The 20,309-nt window shown below is 38.6% G+C and overlaps 1 protein-coding gene across 7 annotated transcripts in view; it reads left to right on the top strand.

Annotated features, from left to right (window-relative positions):
* Window positions 1-20,309, top strand: part of FHIT (fragile histidine triad diadenosine triphosphatase) — a 1,370,758-nt gene that overhangs the window by 619,497 nt on the left and 730,952 nt on the right. For all 7 annotated transcript variants that reach the window (XM_041762987.1, XM_041762984.1, XM_041762986.1 and 4 more), the window contains one exon: window positions 4,305-4,424. In XM_041762987.1, coding sequence (XP_041618921.1) covers window positions 4,322-4,424 — 103 coding nt within the window. In that variant the 5' untranslated portion in view covers window positions 4,305-4,321. The remainder of the gene's footprint in view (window positions 1-4,304; window positions 4,425-20,309) is intronic.

Raw genomic sequence — 20,309 nt, 5'->3', positions numbered from 1 at the left:
TAATTGTGATTATTTCTAAGTAAAATCATTTATATAGAAAACCAAAGAGAGTCAGCAGGAAACTATTAGTAGCAGTACAAGGTTTCAGCTAAGTAGCCAGCTTGTAAGAGCAAAATATAAAAATCAATAGCTTTCCTCTGTATTGGGAATAACCAATTATAAACTGTGATGATGATAAGATACCATTTATAATAGTGACATAAACTAAAAGCTATCTAGGAATAAATCTAAGAAAGAATTCATAAAACATATAAGGGAAATTTAAAACCCTATTACAAGAGTTTTATTATGGTATTATAGAACATAAATGCAGCATTCATAAATGGATTGATTGAATATTGTGAAGGTGTTGTAGTTCCTCCATTAAAATTTAAATTCAGCGTAATTCCAATCAACATCTGAGGAATAATTTTTTCAAGGGGCAGAGTTGAATTGAAAATTTATATGGCCGAATAAAGAAGGATCCTCTTTTTATAAGGCATTAACAAGGCATTGCCAACAGGAGTTGGCAAACTACAGCCCAGAAGCCAAGTCCAAGCTGTCACCTGTTCTTATGAATAAAGTTTTATTGGGACACAGCCATATCCATTTATTATGTATTGTCTTTGACTGCTTTTATAGTGCTGTAACAGGATTGAGTGGTTACAACAGACAGTGTGGCTGGCTGAATCTGGCCTTTTAGAGAAAAAAATTGGCACTCCTGTTCTTCAGCATCTGGCATAGAATCAGAATATCATAAGTATAGACTCATTCCTTTATACATAAGGGGATTCGGTGTAATTATTCCCAGCAATTGGTGCTAGGAAAATTATTTCACAAAAGTTAAAAAAAAAAAAAAGGCATTTCATCCCATAAGCAAATTTCCAAGTGGATTGAGTACCTAACTATTAAAAATGAAGCTATGAAGCTGATAGACAAACATTTAACAATATATTTTTGTAACCTCATAGTAGAGAAGGATTTGTTACATAAGACTCACAGCATAAACCATAAAAAGAAAATTGAATATATCAGAAAATGCTTTTTGTCTAACGGATCATATAGGAAAACTAACAGATGGTGAAAATGTAATTGTCATGTTTAAAAGACCAAGATCAATATTTAAATATACAAAGGACTCTGGAAAATCAGAAAATAGAAGGGAGGAAACCCATACAAAAGAGGGCAAAGTATGAATTGGCAATACAAGGAAGAGAAATATGCACACATACATGTCACTTTGGAGACAGAAAAATTAAGGGATTCCATTTTGTCTATCATACCAGTAAAAGCTAGGAAATCTGATAATCCCAAGTGCTGGCAAGGATGTGAGAAAATAGAAATCTGCACCTATTGCTTCTGGGAATTACAGTCCCAGAGCGCAAACTGGTGCATTTATTTTAGAACATTCAGATGTTAAAATCAAATAATGGGACTCTAGATACTCAGGGTAATATATGTAACGTGGTCATCACAGTGGTATCTGTGGTACAAGATGGGAGACCAGCTAATTCTTCAGCACTAGAGGGACAGGTAAGGAAAATTATAGTGTAATACAGTGAGAGGGAATAAGCAGTGGGAAGGAATGCATTACATCTACTTATAGCAGCATGAACGAGTCTCTGAAACAGTGTTGAGGAAAAAAAAGGGAAAATGATATTTAAAGCATGATGCAATTTATACACAAATTTTAAAACCATGCAAGAGCCCTCTATATTTTTGACATGGAAAATATTTATAAAAATGCAATTAAAGGGCAGCCCGGGTAGCTCAGCAGTTTAGTGCTGTCCTCAGCTCAGGGTATGATCCTGGAGGCCTCGGATCGAGTCCCACGTTGGGACTGCATGGAGCCTGCTTCTCCCTCTGCTTGGGTCTCTGCCCCCCCCACCCCCGGGTGTGTGTGTGTGTGTGTGTGTGTGTGTGTGTGTGTGTGTCTCTCATGAATGAATATATAAAATATTTTTAATGCAATTAAAATGATAATATGTTAATTCTGAAAAAGTGAAGCTTTGTGGTGGGAAGAATGAGGCTGGGTGTAGAGGATGAAGGAAGTAATGGTAAGAAAAATGAAAACCAGATGAAGAGCCTTTCATGGGTCCATAATAGGAGCTTATGAACTCGAGCCTGTGTTTAAGTCCATTCTCTACCATCATCCTTGAGAGGAAACACATTCCGGGCACATTACTCCTTCCAGCATTGTTAGATCCAGGTTCTCACATAATGTCATCAGGGACGGGTCTATCTGGGCTCTGCCAGCATCAGTTTGGCTCTAGATGTTAGGCAGACACTCTTTAGTGTAACCTCTAGTTGTTCCGGTTCACGTTAAAATTGGCAATTCAGCAAGAAGAAAGTTCTTTCCCTATAGTGTCAGCGGTAATGCTCTCATGGGTCTCCTTTCTTTCAGTGGCTCATTTTTTGTCCTGTGTCCACTCCTGAACTGGTCATGTGACAGAAGCCTAAGGATGCCCGGATCACTTTCCTGTCCCTAGAATCAGGCATGGGAATAGTCCCACAAATAGAATATAGTGGGATAACCCAAAGAAAACTCAGGGTGGTATGGCCAGACATAAAGCAAGTAGATACTGGGCAGGCAAAAACAAAATAAAGGAAAAAAAAGCCAAAAAAACCAAACAAACGAAAATAACCAAGAACTTCAGTGGAATTGAATCAATGCTGTTTGCAGAATGACTGAAATGAAATGCCATGTTTATTCTAAAAAAAAAAGGGGGGGGGGAATGAGTAAAGGTTAACTCTAAATATCTGAAGCACTGCCACTTGCATGCTCCTTGTTTTATATGGCCCCAAGGCATTAATTCATGAGAAATAAATAGACATGGTAGGAGGGGCAGCTATGTAATTGGCCGGAGTTGTCTTAGAAGCATTGGGTAGTACATGTCCCACCGGTAGGTCTACTCAAGCATAGGCTAGCCAGCTAGTTGGCAAGGATTCTGTAGGGAAGGACCTAAGAATTGAGAGAATAGTTGGGTTTGATCACGATTCTGAATCATCTGGACAGCTTATTCAAACATAGATTGCTTGGCGCTTCTCCCAGAGTTTCTGGTTTGGTAGGTCCAGAGTAGAACTTCATAATTTGCATTTCTAATTAGTCCCCAGGCGATGCTGCTGTTGCTGGTTCAGGAAACACACCTCGAGAACCACTGGGTTAGAGGAGTTTCAAAATCCTTACTGGCCTTTCATGAACTAGTTGTAAATGTTTTGAAAACCAGTATTTGTAGCATTGAGGGAAATCCTCCACTTTATGGCTCTGTCCATGAAATGTGTTAGGTTCTTGCCATGTGGGTACTTTTGAGGACAGTAGGTGACATTTGCATGGCTCTCTGTATCTCTTGAGTCATTGAGAAAATTAGGATCATTAAACAGTTGCACATTTATTATGCTTTATAAAATTGTCATCCATTTTCTGACATCCTTTTTGTCATCTTCTGTTTTTCCATGGGTTGATCTATTTTTACAGTTTTACAGTGGGGTGGTTTCTAAATTAGAAAAATGAATGGTTTTCCAAGGAGGGTGTGTCTTAATTCAGAAAGTAACTTTGCCAGGTATAAGCATCTGACTGTTGGAAAATCATTACCTCATACCCCAGGTGCCAAGTGCCAAATATTGCTTCAACTACTTCTCCACCCCCATGGCTTTCCCCAAAAGAGAGGATCTGGAACATTTTACATGCCTTCCTGCCTCCTGGCTCTGCATCACCAGGAGTTGTCCTCATTCTTGAACTCTGGTTTGCCTTTTCTTTTTCTCATTTTTTTCCCCTTTAATTTTGGAATTTTTGCTATAATAGTTCTCTCAGAGTGCTTATGTTTTTGTATTTGTAGGCAAGGTCAATTGGTGTTTGTACTTTTTCTGAATTGCTTTTATATAAATAGAAAGCCATTTGAGAAAAGCATTTAAGAATTAAATGGTTTATAGTCGATGGCTAACAATTAAAAAATTTCAGCTTAGCAAAGTTGATGAGATGAATAGGTAAAAATAACCTGACAGGTAGGACTTAGTGGATTTGGGTTAAGGTGACAACTTGAATCTCAGAGGGATTTAAGAAGACTGTTTTGTTGTCCATGTGTAAGCTTTTGCATAAAAACAAGCCGATCAAGGCAGTACCAGGTAGGGAGAGGAGAGCACGTTTTAGGAGGACTTACCCAGCATCCATCTTAGTGGATGTTAAATGGGGTAACAGGTTCAATGACATCTTCTTTGCAACTAAGAATCTGTAGTCATGGAATCTGCTCTCTTTAAAGTTGTATATACTCTGAGTTCCTCATCTGAACTTGATACAAGCTCATTTCCTCAATTATTTTCTCTTTCAGGCTTCAACCGTGAGGAAATGTCGTTCAGATTTGGTCAACACCTCATCAAGCCCTCTGTGGTTTTTCTCAAAACAGAACTGTCCTTTGCTCTTGTGAACAGGAAACCTGTGGTACCAGGACGTATCCTTTTTTTTTAAAGAGAGGAAAAATAAAAAGCCTCTGAACTTAACAGACCACAGGAATCCAGCACGGGGGTCCAATGTCCATCCTCAAGGGTAAATAAGGAATCCACCTTTCTCCCCCTTTGGAGAAACCAGGTAAGATGTTGCATTTATTCTGAATCCAGTTGGTGGCACCAGTAATATGCTTGATCAATGTTGCAGAACTTCTGAAAAGAGTTGCTTAGCAACCGTGGCTTTGGAGGTGAATTTTTACTTGACCTTTTCACTATCATAGCTGTGTAAATAAATAGGTGCTTCTAAAGTGGGCCGAATGAATATCATGAGTGCTTTGTTTTCAGTTATCAATTGTGAATATTAATAGTAAGATAGAGATTGGGCGGCACTTTCATGTTATAGAAGTAGGGTATTACCTGAAGATTTGAGACTGACTGGGTGTCTTTACCGCTTAGAGGTCAGTCAAGCAAATTTATACACATAAACATACCTATAAAACAGTCGTTTTCCTTTTAGGATCTGACATAGCATTTTTATTTTCTTGGAGAACATCACAACTTCTAGATCATGGTCTGGTGTCATTGGTGGTAGAGTTGTTTTATTTCTCTCTGACCACTGAGTTGTAGTCTTTCCTCCTATTGACTTCAGTGGAAGGTTTATTCTTTGCTGTGGGAGCAGCAGGAATTGGTGAAATGTTCTGGAGTTATTTTTATGTTGCTGAAAGTATCACTCGTGACTTGTGCATATGACTTTTGTACTGACTCTTCAGATTTTTTTTCTCTTTTCTCTCTAATTTACTATGCAGAGAGCAACAAAGTATAAGATTTCATATTTTAAGATAATATGTATGAATACAAGATAATAAGTATTTTCTAAACTATGACATAATTTTACCTTGAAATAAATGTTTCTGTAATTCTGAATCTATAAAATGTCAAGATTTTTTCCAGAGTAAGTCATCTATAACATATATGTATTTTATATGTTATCTCTAATGTATATCTATATCTATATCTATATATTCCCCCCTCATGGGGATTTTCAAGGTGTTTGAGAACTTTAGGAATAATCTTCTTTCTTGGCCTTGTAACTGTTGCACATTGAAAAAAAATACTGAAAATATACACCAAAAGATAATTGTGATTTTTATGAGAGATGCCCAAATTCATTGAATTTAATTTTAACTAAATAAATTTTGTAAATTTATAGAAGTAATGATCACAGCAGTACACTAATAAATGATATGTGAATGACTACTTGATATTTAACTCTTCTTTTAAATATATAAGCATAGTCTAAATTATAAGTACTCAATATTAGGAAATGTTCCTCCATTGAAGTAAAAATAAAAACTAGAATGTTTCCGGAAGGTCCTCTAAAAGAGAACAATTTTAAAATTGTATACCAATTTTATATTGAATTCTTCTAAGAGACTCTGAAGTTCTTAAAATAACAGAAGCATTTTATTTTTTCATTTGATTGTGCTGCAAGTTTGTGTCTTTTTCCTCTGAGGAGTTTTTTTTTTCATAAAGAAAATGTTTGAGAATTCTGGAGTCAAGAATATAGTTGAAATGCCATAGGTATCTGTTTGAGTGCCAGCTTTAGTTGACTTCTAGCTTCTATCAGAGGGGACCTGGGATGAAAATGTGATTTTAGATGAACATGTTTTAACACCTTGGCCTGGAAAAATGTGAGCTTGCAACGTTGTCTTGCCTTTTTAATGGTTAATAATGGAATGAATTTAACTTTGTGTTTTGTTTTGTTTTTTACTTATATATTGATAGTAAGAAACCTGACTTTTCATGGTCTTTTTAACCCATTTGCCATATGTGATATGACACCTTGATCATATGCATGTTGGTACTTAAGAATAGTTGTGGGGTCTGCTTCTAGAGAAATGCCTATACTGAACAGTGAGCAGTGAGTGACTGATGACGAGTTCTGTTCCAGATGGCTCTGGAATTGCCATTTTGGAAATGGGTCCTGGTCAGTTCTCATATCTTTGAGTAAATGCCAGGGACAAGGGGTATATTGTATTAAAATGAACAAACCTGAGTTTGTTTGGAAGGTAGCTAGAAGGAGCCAACCCTTTCTGGGGATAAAAGAACCAGGACATTTTTATAATCTGTATACTCTGTGAGGCTATTTCGTACCTGCAGGGTTTAAAGGGGTCTCAGGGCCAGTAGATAATGTTTTCAGACAATCCTTTTTATGTGTTGACTTTGTGAGATATATATAAATATAATATAAATATCATATATATGTTATTTATTTATTTTAAATTTTACTTTACATTTGTGATGTAAAGTTGGGTGGTAACTGTGAGAAGAATCTTAATGCGTTACTTGTTTGCCTGTAGGAAGCAATACTCTTTTGTCTTGTGATTTGGAAATTGAAGCCGTGGCTAGCTCTGTCCTCTAACATTTCATAAAATAAACGGTGAGGTGTCTGCAGCGGCCTTTAATCTTCCTCCGGTGTTCTCTTCTGTCTGCCTTAGACAAGTCCCTTGGCCTGCCTGCAGCTCCTTGCACCCTTCCTGCTCCTGGGTTTCACTCTGACCCCCACCTCATTCTAGACCTCCGCTCCCATCCTCTCTTCCTCCTTCCTGTTCCCTTGCAAACAGACCACTAATGAATATAATGGATTTTTTTTTTTTTTTAGGACAAAGTCCAAACTCCTTAGCATAGTTTTAAAGGATTTTCATTCCCTTGACTCAGCCTTGCTCCTTTCCAACCATTTCCTGAAGACACATTGCATTTCCCCACCCACCCTACCCTTCACCCTGCCTGTCTCTTCACCGTGAGATCCTTACCATCCTTTTCCAGTTCAGCTAAAATGTTTTGATACCTGCTGTGCCCTCTAAGGAAGAAAACCGTCCTTTCTGTGACCTTTGGCTCCTTATTTGTATGTTGATTCCTGTAGCGGTTTATTGCTGAGCTCCTACTCTGTTCCAGGCACGGGGCCAAACACTGAACCAGTCGGCCTCCAGTCAGAACTCTGTGCATTCTTGTCTGTCTCTGTGCTGAGTCCTTAGTTCCTGGAAAGGGATGGGGCAGGACCTGCCCATGCACATCTTTCTTTCCCTCAGCCTCCAAAGTACTATCTTGAGTAAATTTAAAGTCAAACTATGAACATTAGGAGCATATGGATCATTTCAATTGAGGTGGGCAACGAGGGTGCATGAAAATCCTGCCTTCTCAGTATTCCCAAACCCTAGCCGGACCTTGTTCCCATTTTATTCCAGATTTTTTTACTATCCTATTCAAACTGAAGTTTTTAAACTTGCCCTTCCTGCTTTGTCAGTTGTAATCTTGTTTACATTTCTGTGTTTCAAGTATACAGAGTTAAGCCTCAAACCTCAAAGTGGTGAATGAACTGATGGCAGATGGGGAAAGATTCTTTTTTCTCTTTCTTTCCTTTCTTTTCTTTTCTTTTCTTTTTTCTTTTTCTTTTTTTTTCTTTCTTTTTCTTTTCTTTTTTCTTTTCTCTTTTCTTTTCTTTTCTTTTCTTTTCTTTTCTTTTCTTTTCTTTTCTTTTCTTTTCTTTCTTTATGTTGATTTTCAGTATACCAGTCTGTATCTTAAGGGCAGTATATTGCCATCTTTATGTGAACAGGAAAATTTTATTTTGTATTTTTGGTGATTTCTTTTTAAAAAGCATATTCAGGTGGCCTTTGGGGAATGTGCCATTCATGAAACTTGTAAATGTCATCTTTGAACTTGTGTGCTCTCTAACATTTTGCTCCCTCTCCCCAACCCCTTTTTTCTTACGACTTTGCTCACTGACTTTTTCATACCTTTCAGAGGAGGAAAAGAACTGTCAGATCAGGGGCCAAAGATAAGCTTTTGAAGCAAGACTATTTGCTGCATTCTCAAAAGACCCACTTCAATCCGTCCTTGTCCCCACCTAAAGCAAATACTTCTGTTTGTTGCAAACAGCATTTAAAGCTGATTGAATAGGCTTTGGCCTCTGTGGTGCAACACTCTAGAAGGGTATGTCAGGATGTCTTTAATCCATTAATTTCTTGTTACTGGAAAATGCTTTTCAGAGTGTCTTGGTGAGTGAATAGAAGAATTTTGGAGATTGCATCTTCAGAATTCTGCAGTGAACGTTTTATTCATGTACCTTAGTGCAGTCCAGCTATTGTTCATGGCTTAAATAAATTCAAACCTGTATAGTTAATACTTCTCCACACCCCATTCTCTTGCATTGTGCTATGTCTACCTCCCATCTCGAGCATGAAAAATGAATTTGAGCATTAGTGGAATCCATTTAGGGACTGGGGCTTTTATTGGAAATAAAATTATTCATTTGTTATGTCCTGTTGTTTTCAGCAGACTGTGTATTGATCTTTGGATTGCTATTCAGAATGGCATAAGGAGCTCTAACATAAGGGGAACATGGCAACATTTGCAAACGGGTTGAATGCAGCATGTAATGACAGAGATAAACCTGGCTCGCTGGCCATACTATATTATACAAATCATTTGTCAACAGTTTGTTGAATCGGTTATTTAAAAAAGCAGACTTTTCCAAACAGGAGCATCACACACCGAATGTTATCAAGTCTAAACAGTTTTAGGATGAGGTGTTGAGGACAGCCTTATAAAGTGTGTTCGTGAGGAATTAGATCATGTAACTTGAAAGATATTTCTGCTAAATGTTTGGCACAATGGAAATTACTCTAAGGTCCCACTTTTATAGATAAAAAAGAATACTCTGGAAAATGCCTTTTAATATACATTTTTACCTTTCCCAACAAGCAAGTTTTCTGTTTTTAGACCATTGCCATGTTGAGTACTCCTGAAGTGAATGAACAAATAATAAAAATAGCCTCGTTACTTAACAGTGCTTCTTATGGAATGGATGCTATAGATAAAAATGCCCTTTTAGTTCTTCCATAAAAATCAGAAATATTTGTCATTTCCTGAGTAGGTTGTAATCTTGTGAATTTCTTTAATTGTTCAGGAAACTGCAGTTATTAGCGATCTGATGATCTTTCATTTCTCAAAAGAGTTTCTTTTTAAACCTTCCTGTGCAAATAAAATGAGCACAGGCACTATTTTAATATCCTTATTACTAAAGATAGTTTTTTTTTTCTTAAAATTTCCCTAAGCGTGTTTTTCCCCTCCACCCTGTGCCTGCCTGTTGTATATTAGCTAGCTTAAAATACTCTGGGAGAGATGTTCAAGGACAATCTTGCTGTCCTTTGTCCTGAGCTACAGTGGGGTGAGTTGGTTTTCTTATGGTCCTATTTCTCTTCACTTTATTTGGCAGGTTATTGTGTTCGAGTTGTGTATGTAGCAGGGATTGTTCAGTTGGAGCATTCTTTACCCAGTTTCTATGGTAAAGGATTCCACATAAATGTTTGCCTACCCTTGGCTTAGTAGCTAGGAACGGTTTTTGATGGCATTGGTCAGCAGGAACAAAAGAAGCTCTTGGATGCTTTTATCATTCACTAAGTTGACTGACCTCTTTTTCCAGTGTCTAGAACCTGCTAGAGATGATCCTGGCAACTCCCATTGCAAGACAAACCTTGTGTGACCCTCATCCGTCTTGGCTTGTCATCTGAGGAATTACTGCATGGAGAGCAAATACGTTTTATCTCAAATGCCTCTTCTTCAGTTGGTAGTGAGCTCACAGCATTAAGGAGGATTCTGAGGCCACATGCAGGGGTCAGTGGGCAGTAACTATCACGGGTACCAGAGGAGAAAGAGGAGCCCTCCTTGCCAAGCTCTTCCTCCACCAGGTTTATTTTTTGTTCCTGGAGCTGAGGTTGGCATCTTTGCTTTTATTGTAGACAGAATGATGGATGGTTGGCACCTGACACTGAAGGAATTAATAGATGCTTTGTATGTGTGCAGAGAACGTTTGAAATTGGATGGAGAAAAACATGCGAATTTTATAGACTTTGTCCTGACCCATTCAAATAAAGGTGACTCACCCATGAAACAGTATGCGTAAAGCATGTGTATATTGGTCTCTAGACCTCATCCTGGCCTCTTCCTACTGTCCACACTCTCTCCCTGGCTCCTTGCAGACTGCTGGCTGATGAGGATATGCATGTGGTGGCCTTGTGATTCCCTCAGCTCCTGATCTTAACTACTGAGTTCTGGCTGATTTTCCTTGACCTTGGCCTCTTCTTCATAATAGGATTTACCTTTGAGCTTCAGGCCGTGCTGTGAGTGAAAGAGATGGGCCAGTCTGACCATGGTTATGCATTAAAGGAGGGAAATATAAAATACAACTGGCTCTTTGAGTAGAGCTTTTAGAAAGTTCCTGCATTCTCTCAGAATTGCACAAAGCCTTTAGAATCTCTTTCACAACAGGAAAAAGCTATCTTTACAATCTGCCTTTCTATAGAAAATATAAATCTGTTGATGTGTGAGTGTGGAGAAGGACAGTTAGGGGTGTTCTCTCTCTCTCTCCAGCTGTAGCAAATGGTAAAATTATATGTATTAAAATAACGTGTGGAATATTACTCATATAAGTTGCAAAAAGGAATATCCAGCAACATGGCAAGCCATTCCCCATTTCTATTTATTTCTGTGTGAAACTTTCCTCAGGTAATTTTAAATTGTCATGGTTAACAACTGCTGAACTCTGTTCATTATATTCTGAGCATATTTTTGACCTGTTTCCCATGCAAGTCATCAGATTGTAAGGAATAGGGAGAGGCTGGTCATGGTGTTGCCAGCCTTGCACTTGTAACAGAACATAATTAGAAGTAATGAATGAAATAATACATCATTATTCATAAGAAATGTCATGTAATTAACTTAAATAATGCAAAATATATTCTAATTTCCATTTGGAATGAAAATAGATTTGTTAGAACATCAGTAGGCAGTTAATGTTTATCCTATATTTTCATACACATATCAAAGCTGTTAAAATCTATTGAATGAATAAACATGGATTTTCTACAACACAATAAGTCAAGATGGCTTTCTTTTGCTAATAGTCTTATGTATATTCCTAGTTCATTATATATATATATATATATACACAGATATATGTATATATATATAGTATATATGTTCAGTTTTTAGAATTAGCATAATTTATATTTATTGCAAATTAATGATCTAATTTATTTACTTAGCTTCCATTTCTTTTCTCAAACTAATTGACTGAAAAAAATAACTATAAATTTGCAAATAGCTCTTGGGCACAAATTCTAAATGGGCCTTATCCTAAGAATGCTGTGCAATACTAGATATCTGAACTAGTTTTGTGTTCTAAATTATTTTCCTGGGATTTCTGATGCAGGCTTTCAGTGTGCTTTAGGAGTCTTGGTTTGGCTTAGATGTACCCACAATTGAGGCTCAGGATGTGGGTGGATATGTCTTAGGCAGAGGAGTTATTTTTATATGCAAACAATTAGTATGACACATGGCACTGACCAATGTCAGGGTAGTTCCTGGAAGCTCTCTGCTGTGTCAGACATCGACCTATTAATTTCTGCATCATGGAGAGGTCTCGAGAGCCTCAGGGGAGGAGGCAAAGAGGAAGGAGCAGCACTTGAGGGCAGTACATACAGAAGCATTTCGATAGTTTAACAACAGGAACAGACGTGCCAGTGGACATCTCAGTGACAGCCCTGGTTGTAGACAGATGAAGACTGAAAGGAGAAAGCCTTGGGCACAAACCTGGTGTTTGTCCTTCAATACCATTGAGTCCAGCGGGATAATAGATTCACCAATGAATGAAAAACAATAGAATTCTTTGTTTCAAATGATCACCTTCCCTACGTGAACTGGTAGCTGTCTCCCAACAGTTTAGGGGAAAGCTTAGCTGTGGCAAGAGACTGAGGCAGTGTTTGTTTCTGTCTTTGTTATCTGTGTATTTTTGTGCAGTGGGGGTGAAGAACATACAGATGCACAGCATATTAATAGCTTTTGTTAAGAATATTTTGGAAATTAATTAAATTTAAATAATATTTTAGCATGAGTAAAGCATTGTTGGTGTCACTACTTTGTTTTGTCCCTGTTGACCAGTGAGCCATGGAAATGGGAAGGTTGAATCTCAGGCCAAAGCTGGTCCTACTTCATGGGAGTCAGGACTTCTTCACCCAGGACTTTTAATTCTCATTCCATCATTCTTTCCACCCATCTACTGCCATCCTGTGAGCGGCAAACCTTTTTGTATCGTTGCTTAGGTATTCTGAGGAGTTACTTTCCCCAGTCTTAAACCTTTCCTATTACCCCTACTTTCTAGAGCTATATTGTTGTAAATGTAGACTCTGCCATTTATATCTCTCGCTGACATTTTAGTGGCTCCATTGTTTAGGTGTAATTATCGTTGTCATTTAAGAAAAGGACTAACCTTGGTGATTTCTGAGAATGGAAAAGGCTTCAGCCTGACTCTGATGGTGTAGGGGATCAGGCAGTTTAGCTTGTCTAGCAGTGTAATTTGCTCCTAGGGAAAATGAGTCCAGGAGGAGCTAAATTCATCCAGCTCTCTAATTTTTCTGTTTTCTAATAGGTTTTGAAATGGCTGTAGTTATCAAGAGATCTTTTCATCTTTAAGATTTATTTCCAGTTCAACAGTTTTGTTGGAACTAAGAATTATCTGTTGAGTGCTAATACTTTAACAGTAAACCACGATCCCTTTCCCTTCACCAAAGATGATTGCTTTAAAATTTGTTAAATAAGATATGTCATGATAAAATAAATCAACAGAAATTACATTAAAATCTTTAGCGTGTTTCTCATGCAGATGTATAGGACATTAGCTAGTATTTTCCACTGTTTGGAGACCAAACGACCCCTAGAAGCTTTTTCTTGTGTAGTTATATCCTCAGTAAGGTCATTGAAATTCAGAAGTAGAACAGACACTCAATGGGACTTTTCACATTGCCATAGAATACGAGCAACAGGGTCCAAACAGAAAGGCTCATGTTATTCCTGGAAAACTACCTATATATGAGAGGGAGCCATACTCACTTTACCAACAGGCAGCAGCAGAACTGGACCCACCATGTTGAACCATATTTCCATGCTCCTAGACTTTCTAAGAGAAGAATTGGTGAGGGGAAAGATATAGCCAGTTGGAATGAAGAATTCAAATAGACTCTTTTCCTCCTCCTTTCTGGAGTGATTCTTCCTACTGCTCCTGAAAGTCATGAGCTGGAAGCCCTGAGCTGCATGATTTCAACAAAAGGATGCTGCCATCTTGTTCCCTGCCTGGTTGCTAAGCTGTGGAACCTGCCAGCTATCCAGGCACTGCTATCAGGTGGGACAGGCACAGTATAGGCTCCTGATGAGAGCTTCCTATTTACTCTATAGAATTTGGGACTGTACATAAGCACAAACCAGTGCCTCCTCTCATTTGCTTTTGAATGGGGTGAGGATGGGAAGAGGCTTTTTGAAGTGGCCTGTAGTAGCAGGGCAAAAGGGGATTAAGGACTAATGTTCCTAGGAAGAAGATGGGAACAATTTTTCTACCACATCTAAGTTTTCTGTAGCCGTTGGAGGAAACATATAAGCAATTCAGCACATCCCTTGGTCCTGCACAGAACCATGAGTGTCAAAGTATTGGGGAGGTGCCATGGAGCTGGTCAGGGTAGATGTTGGTATAACAGAGGCACTGGCCTATCCAAAATGTGATTGGGTCATATACCACTATCAGAGTTATAAAGGGATTCATGGCTATTCTTTTGTGAATGGACCCTCAGAAGCAGATAGAGTGAGGGCAGAACTTGAATACATTTCCAGAGAAAAAGCATGTCCATCAACTTTGAACTATGCCAAGACTGACATATTTGCAGTAGCTCCCAGCAGATGAACCTTGAGCTAGACCAGAGACACCAGCCTTTCCTGCTGCCAGACAACTGGTTACCTAAGACCACTCTACCTCTAAAACCAGAGTAGCTCAGCCCCAGAATAGAAAAGAAGTTGGAAGAGAGCTCTAAGTGGTCAAGGTTGCATCTTAAGCCTATGCTTTGGTAGGACATGAAATTTTGATCTGAGACCAGAGAGAGACTTTTAATTATCAAAAATGATGCAAAGTTACAGATTTTGTCAAAGATGTTGGCAAGCGGCTGGGAAGGATTCTATATAGCATAACTGGAAAAGCAATAGCAAAGAATATGAGCACAGCATGTCTTTGCTCCCACTGAGTTGGGATTCTTCACTGTTTACACAAGTAAAGTGATGATAGAAATCCTAAAAAAAAAAAGAAAAAAGTGATTTGTCACTTAATACCATGTTAGATAGCAGTATGTGATTTGTTGATTGCCTTAATTCCTAGGAACAGAATCTTGAGTATAGTAGATGATTGAGAAATATTTATGGGAAAAAAATTAGTTTGTTTCAAAATTTAGTTTGTATGTTTAGATAAAAGAACATTCACTTATTCAACAGATATGTCTGATGGGATGGGTAGAGAATCTTCAAAGTAGCCTGTAGTAGCCACTGAAGGCCTAGTATGTGCCAAGTTCTATTTGTCCTTTTTTTCAATTCTAATCATAATATGGCACACTCTTGAGTTGAAGAAGTACCAACCTAAGGGTTGAATGCTATTGGACTTTTTTTGCATGACAGCAATCATAGTGATCCTGTTAAACATGTTGAGTACATGTCATATCTCTGCTTCTGTTGCCTTAGTGGCTTCCTGTCTGTCTGTAACTAAAGCCAAAGTGATCACAATGATCTACACAATTCTTACCTAACCTCTTCTATCTGTCCCCCACCGCCAACCATTACTCGCTTATTTCATCTATGCAACATCCCTCAGTGATTTGAATGGTGATCCTCAAAAGGTATGTCTGTCTTAATCTCTAAAACCGGTGAATATTACCTTACTTGGGAAAGACCCTTTGCAGATGATACTAAGAATCTTGAAATGAGATCATCCTCAGGGTGGACCATAAATCCAGTTGCAAGTGTCCTTATAAGATTGATGCAGGGGGCAGCGGGGCTATTACACAGCACAGAGGAAACATTAATGTGACCAGGGAAGCAGAGGTGAGAGTGGTATGGTCACAAATCAAGGAATGTTGGCAGCCATCAGAAACTGGGAGAGGAAACGAACAGGTTCTCCCCCAGAGCCTCCTGAGAGGGAGTGCAGAACACCTTGCTTTCAGACTTCTGATGTTCAAAACGGGCAGAGGCTCAATGTCTGTTGTTTTAAGCTACCAGTTTGTGGTAATGTGTTACAGCAGCCACAGGAGACTGATACACTTTCCACACTCACTCTGCTCTACCACACTTACTTCCTTGTTGTTCATAGAACATTCTTTTTTTTTTTTTTTTGTTTCTTTTCTTTTCTTTTTTTTTTTTATTTATTTATGATAGTCACAGAGAGAGAGAGAGAGAGGCAGAGACACAGGCGGAGGGAGAAGCAGGCTCCATGCACCGGGAGCCTGACGTGGGATTCGATCCCAGGTCTCCAGGATCGCGCCCTGGGCCAAAGGCAGGCGCCAAACCGCTGCGCCACCCAGGGATCCCCATTCTTTGTTTTTTTAAGATTTTATTTATTTAGGGGATCCCTGGGTGGTTCGGCGGTTTGGCACCTGCCTTCGGCCCAGGACGCGACCCTGGAGTCCCAGGATCGAGTCCCACATAGGGCTCCCAGCATGGAGCCTGCTTCTCCCTCTGCCTGTGTCTCTGCTTCTCTCTCTCTCTATGTCTATCATGAATAAATAAATAAATATTAAAAAAAAGATTTTATTTATTCGTGAGAGACACACAGAGAGGCAGAGACACAGGCATAGAGAGAAGCAGGTTCCATGCAGGGAGCCTGAGGTGGGACCTGATCCCTGGTCCCTAGGATCATGCCCTGGGCGGAAGGCAAGCGCCAAACCGTGGAGCCACCCAGGGATCCTATCATAGAACATTCTAAGCACCTCCTGCCTTGCAGCTCTTGAACCAGCTCTTCTTCTTGGGATGTTTTTCCCCCTGCTTTGTGTTTGCCGTGCTCTTTCATCTCTTTCAGACCTTTATTCAAGTTGTATGCAAACCTCCCCTAGTCAGGATGGTCTTCCCTTTGCTCTTTATTGAAGATTGCAGCACTTCTCTGCTTTATTTTTCTTTGTAGCATTAATATTGTAACTTACTGTATAACTTATTATTGATGTCTTGAGCTGACTGGAAGTGTGAGATCCCCAAAGGTGGAGATTGCTGTCTGGTTTGTTCAAGACTACATATCCTCACAGCCCGGGGCCGTCTGTTGCATGGCAGGCATTCAGTAAATATTTGTTAAATGAGTAACCCTGATTATTGATTATCTGAATTTGTAGCTTTAAAGCTAATAAAAAGAGAGAGAGAGGGAGGGACCAGGCTTCTCATTTAGCAAACAGAACGATTTGATAAATTCTCACACCAGGCAATGCTGTGTAATGGTTTAAGAGAGTGTTGTTGACCTGGATTTTATACTCACCTGCACACGTGGGCACACTCACACTTGAACACAATAGTTAACACTTAACCATCTCAAAGTGGCTTGCTCTGGAAGAGTGAGAAGTAACAGGTGGTGTGAACGTGAAAAAATACCCTGCCCTTCATCGCAGTTTCCTAGATTTCCATGTGGATTCCAGCCAAGCTGATAAAATCAGCTCTTTCTTGGCTGAGCCTTCTGTCTGAGGTGATATTTTATATCCTCCTAAATGTCAGAAATTAACATAGGATTAGATACCTCATCAGCTGGTAAGCTTTGATTTCTAAGATTTGTTACTATGTTGCCTTCTCCGGGGGTCTAGAGCAGGTCTGTGTGCCATTTCTTTATTCCTTCAGTCAAGTATTTATGGACCTGTCTCCTTGGCTTCATATACACACACAGGTTCTCTTACACATGTACTTATTTATACATCTCTGATGAATCCCTTTGAGAAAAATCTTTAAGTTTTTTATTATTTGTATAGCAACCAAGACCTTGCCATGCTACACTGTCTGTTTATTTCCTGGAACGTTTTTAAAAAAAAGAGTTCAGTTGACTAATCAAGTATAGCAAGATTGAGTGCTTTAAAAATAAGAGCAAACAAAAGTCAAGAAGAAAATAAGGAAAGTCTTGGGACGTCTGGGTGGCTCAGCGGTTGAACTTTTGCCTTTGGCTCAGGGCATGATCCCAGATTCCCAGGATCAAGTCCCGCATCGGGCTTCCTGCATGGAGCCTGCTTCTCCTCCCTCTCCCTGTGTCTCTGCCTCTGTCTGTGTGTCTTGCATGAATAAATAAATAAAATCTTAAAAAAAAAAAATAAGGAAAGTTTGATGAAGCCAAAAGTGACACACTAGTGCATAAAATAGATAACAACTGTCAATACACTTGTTAGAGATGGGTCACAAAGTTGGCCCTGAGCTATCTGGCACCATCCAAAAAAAAAAATATATAAAGAGTATCTGTCCTTGAGGTAAAATAGGATGATTGCTCAGGAAATGGAGAAACTTGAGTAACACCAGAAATCAGTTTTATTTTCTTCAAATGCTTCCTCAAGGAGATGATACCAGAATACATAACTGACAGCATTATCACAAGGTCCGCAAAACGTACGTGGAAGGTCTCCCCCAGACATACGTCCTGAGTCTCCTACTCACCGTCTCCACTACTCCTGCCAAGTCTTGCCCGGATGGCCGTCACCTCTAGTTACCTGTTCATAAAACCTTCTGACCACCTCCCTTCCCTGCCCTTTCACATCACACAGCAGCAGGAATGGTCTTTTTTAATGTGGGCATTAGACCAGGTCATTCTTTCAAGATCTTTGAGGGGTTTCCTTCAATTAGAAGAAAACCTCCAGTCTTCACTGGGACCTCCTGGGTTTCTAGCCCCTGTCTCTGTGAACTTGTTCCTCCTAGGTCTTTGTATTAGCCATTGTCACCAAAAGGGAATTATACCTCCCTCTGACCTTCACCTACCAGTGTCATCTCTACCGAGAGCCCTGCCCTGCCCTGCCCCAGCACTCAAATCGTGGAAATGATAACTAGTGATGACTAGCAAGGCTCTCATTTTGTCCTCTCTCTGGCATTAAATGTGCGGGGAGAAGCAGGAGTTTGGCTACAGGGTCTTTTGCTTCCTTTACCATCTTTAAGTGCAGAACCACTTATATTTGTCAGAACTGCCAGCGAGCTCTGGATGAAGAGTTGGCGAACTGGATTTTAGTCCAATGTGGGGAAACCGATCAAGTCATTTAGTCTTTTTGGTTTTGTTTCCTCATGTGAAAATAAAGGTACTATCCTTACCTACTCCCTGAACTGTTTTGAAGACTAAATTCAGATACTGTGAAAGGCAGAAGAATGAATGGATGGATTTGGCTTGTGGCAGACTGGCATAAATTACACTTTTTCACTGTCCATTATCCTGATACTTTTGAAGGCTGGTCCAGGGGTTGGGTTTGGGCAAAGTACACCATTTATTTGTGGTCCTACATTTGTTAACTGAAGTTTAAAGGAAACTTTCTGGATTCCTGGATATAAGAATATCACATAGCAACTGAAATAACCCAGACCTAATTTTAAACTGCTTAATTAAAAATGGCATTAAAATAGTACCCAGGATTTAAAATAAAACTTTAAACTGATGGGGATTTGTTCTGCAAGCGTTTTTTTCCTGTGAGGTTTGATGAAAAAATATATATTATTTTCTACTATGTTTAGTGCTTGGGAAGGGTAGGTGAGGCAACAATCCTGGAGTTCATTCATGGCTGAGAGTGGCTTTGCCATAGTGGTTTTAAATTAAATTCTCAGGGGGTTTAGATTAGTCTAGATGCTCAACGCTCATTAACTGTAATGGGAGTTACTGTACATGTCTCTTTTCTCCACACATAGCTTGAAAAATGACCCTCTCACACCACCTTTGTGTCTTGCTCTTTGAACTAATTTTAATGGATTTTTTTTTTTTTTTTTTTTTTGGACTGTAGTATCTCTGGGTAATCCTGAGAGTGATGAGATTGCTAACAATTTGCTGATAAGCAATAGGCCTTCATTTTGCAATGCTCGACCTACATATACTGGAGAGGTTTGGGTCTGGGCTGACCAACTTTATAGACCGTAGGCTTCTCTTTTATTCAATTTCAACAGAAGCTATTCCTTTTTTCCTCCCTTTCATCATCCCCCGCCCCCACCACATTTTTATCTCCTGATATAAATAGTACACAGTACGCACTCAGCACTAATGTAGTCCTAGTACTACTGAAATGTGATGGAGGAGTTGCTCATATTCAAAGCATCTGGTATTCTTAATGCAATCGTTTAGTAACCAGCTAATGAATTGCTTGACTAAATAAATGTTTTGTCTAAATTATGTCTAAAAGCAATCTAGTTTATATCAAGTGTAACAAGTTTTTAAATCTTGAATTTATTTTTTCTAATTATAAGAATACTTGCCCATTAAATAAAATAAAAACCATCCATAATCTCATTATCCAGAAATAACCCTTGCTAAAATTTCAATTTATTTCCTTCAAATTTCTGGGGTTTTTTTGTTGTTGGTTTCTCTAGAAAAGAGAAAAATTTTACAACCTGATATTTTTTTAACCTATTGACATTTTCTGATTTTTTAAAATATATATATAACCCTAAGATTTCTAGTGATGGGGTAATATTGTACCATATGGATCCACTATAATTTAGAATTCACTATTCAACCTACGTCATGAATATTTTTATAAGGATTTTGATTCTATTCTGATAAATTTCTTAAGCTGAAATCACTTAATAAAACGTTATGCATTGTTTAAATTGACAAATATTACCAAATTTGCTTTTTATATCAGCAATATATAAACAACATACATCTTACTGTACTCTCATCAACTTTAAAAATTTAACATATTTTGATTGTGTCCTAACCTTTGCCAAGGTGATAGATTTATCTATGTCATTGTTTCCACTTAATCAGTAGCAGGATGAACTTTTACATGTATTTATGAATTATTTTTATCAGTTAATTGTTA

The sequence above is a fragment of the Vulpes lagopus genome, chromosome 7, assembly GCF_018345385.1.
Source record: "Vulpes lagopus strain Blue_001 chromosome 7, ASM1834538v1, whole genome shotgun sequence".
In the NCBI taxonomy this organism is placed as follows: Eukaryota; Metazoa; Chordata; class Mammalia; order Carnivora; family Canidae; genus Vulpes; species Vulpes lagopus.
The sequence above is the reverse complement of the archived record's forward strand: the minus strand, read 5'-3'. Positions and strand labels throughout refer to the sequence as shown.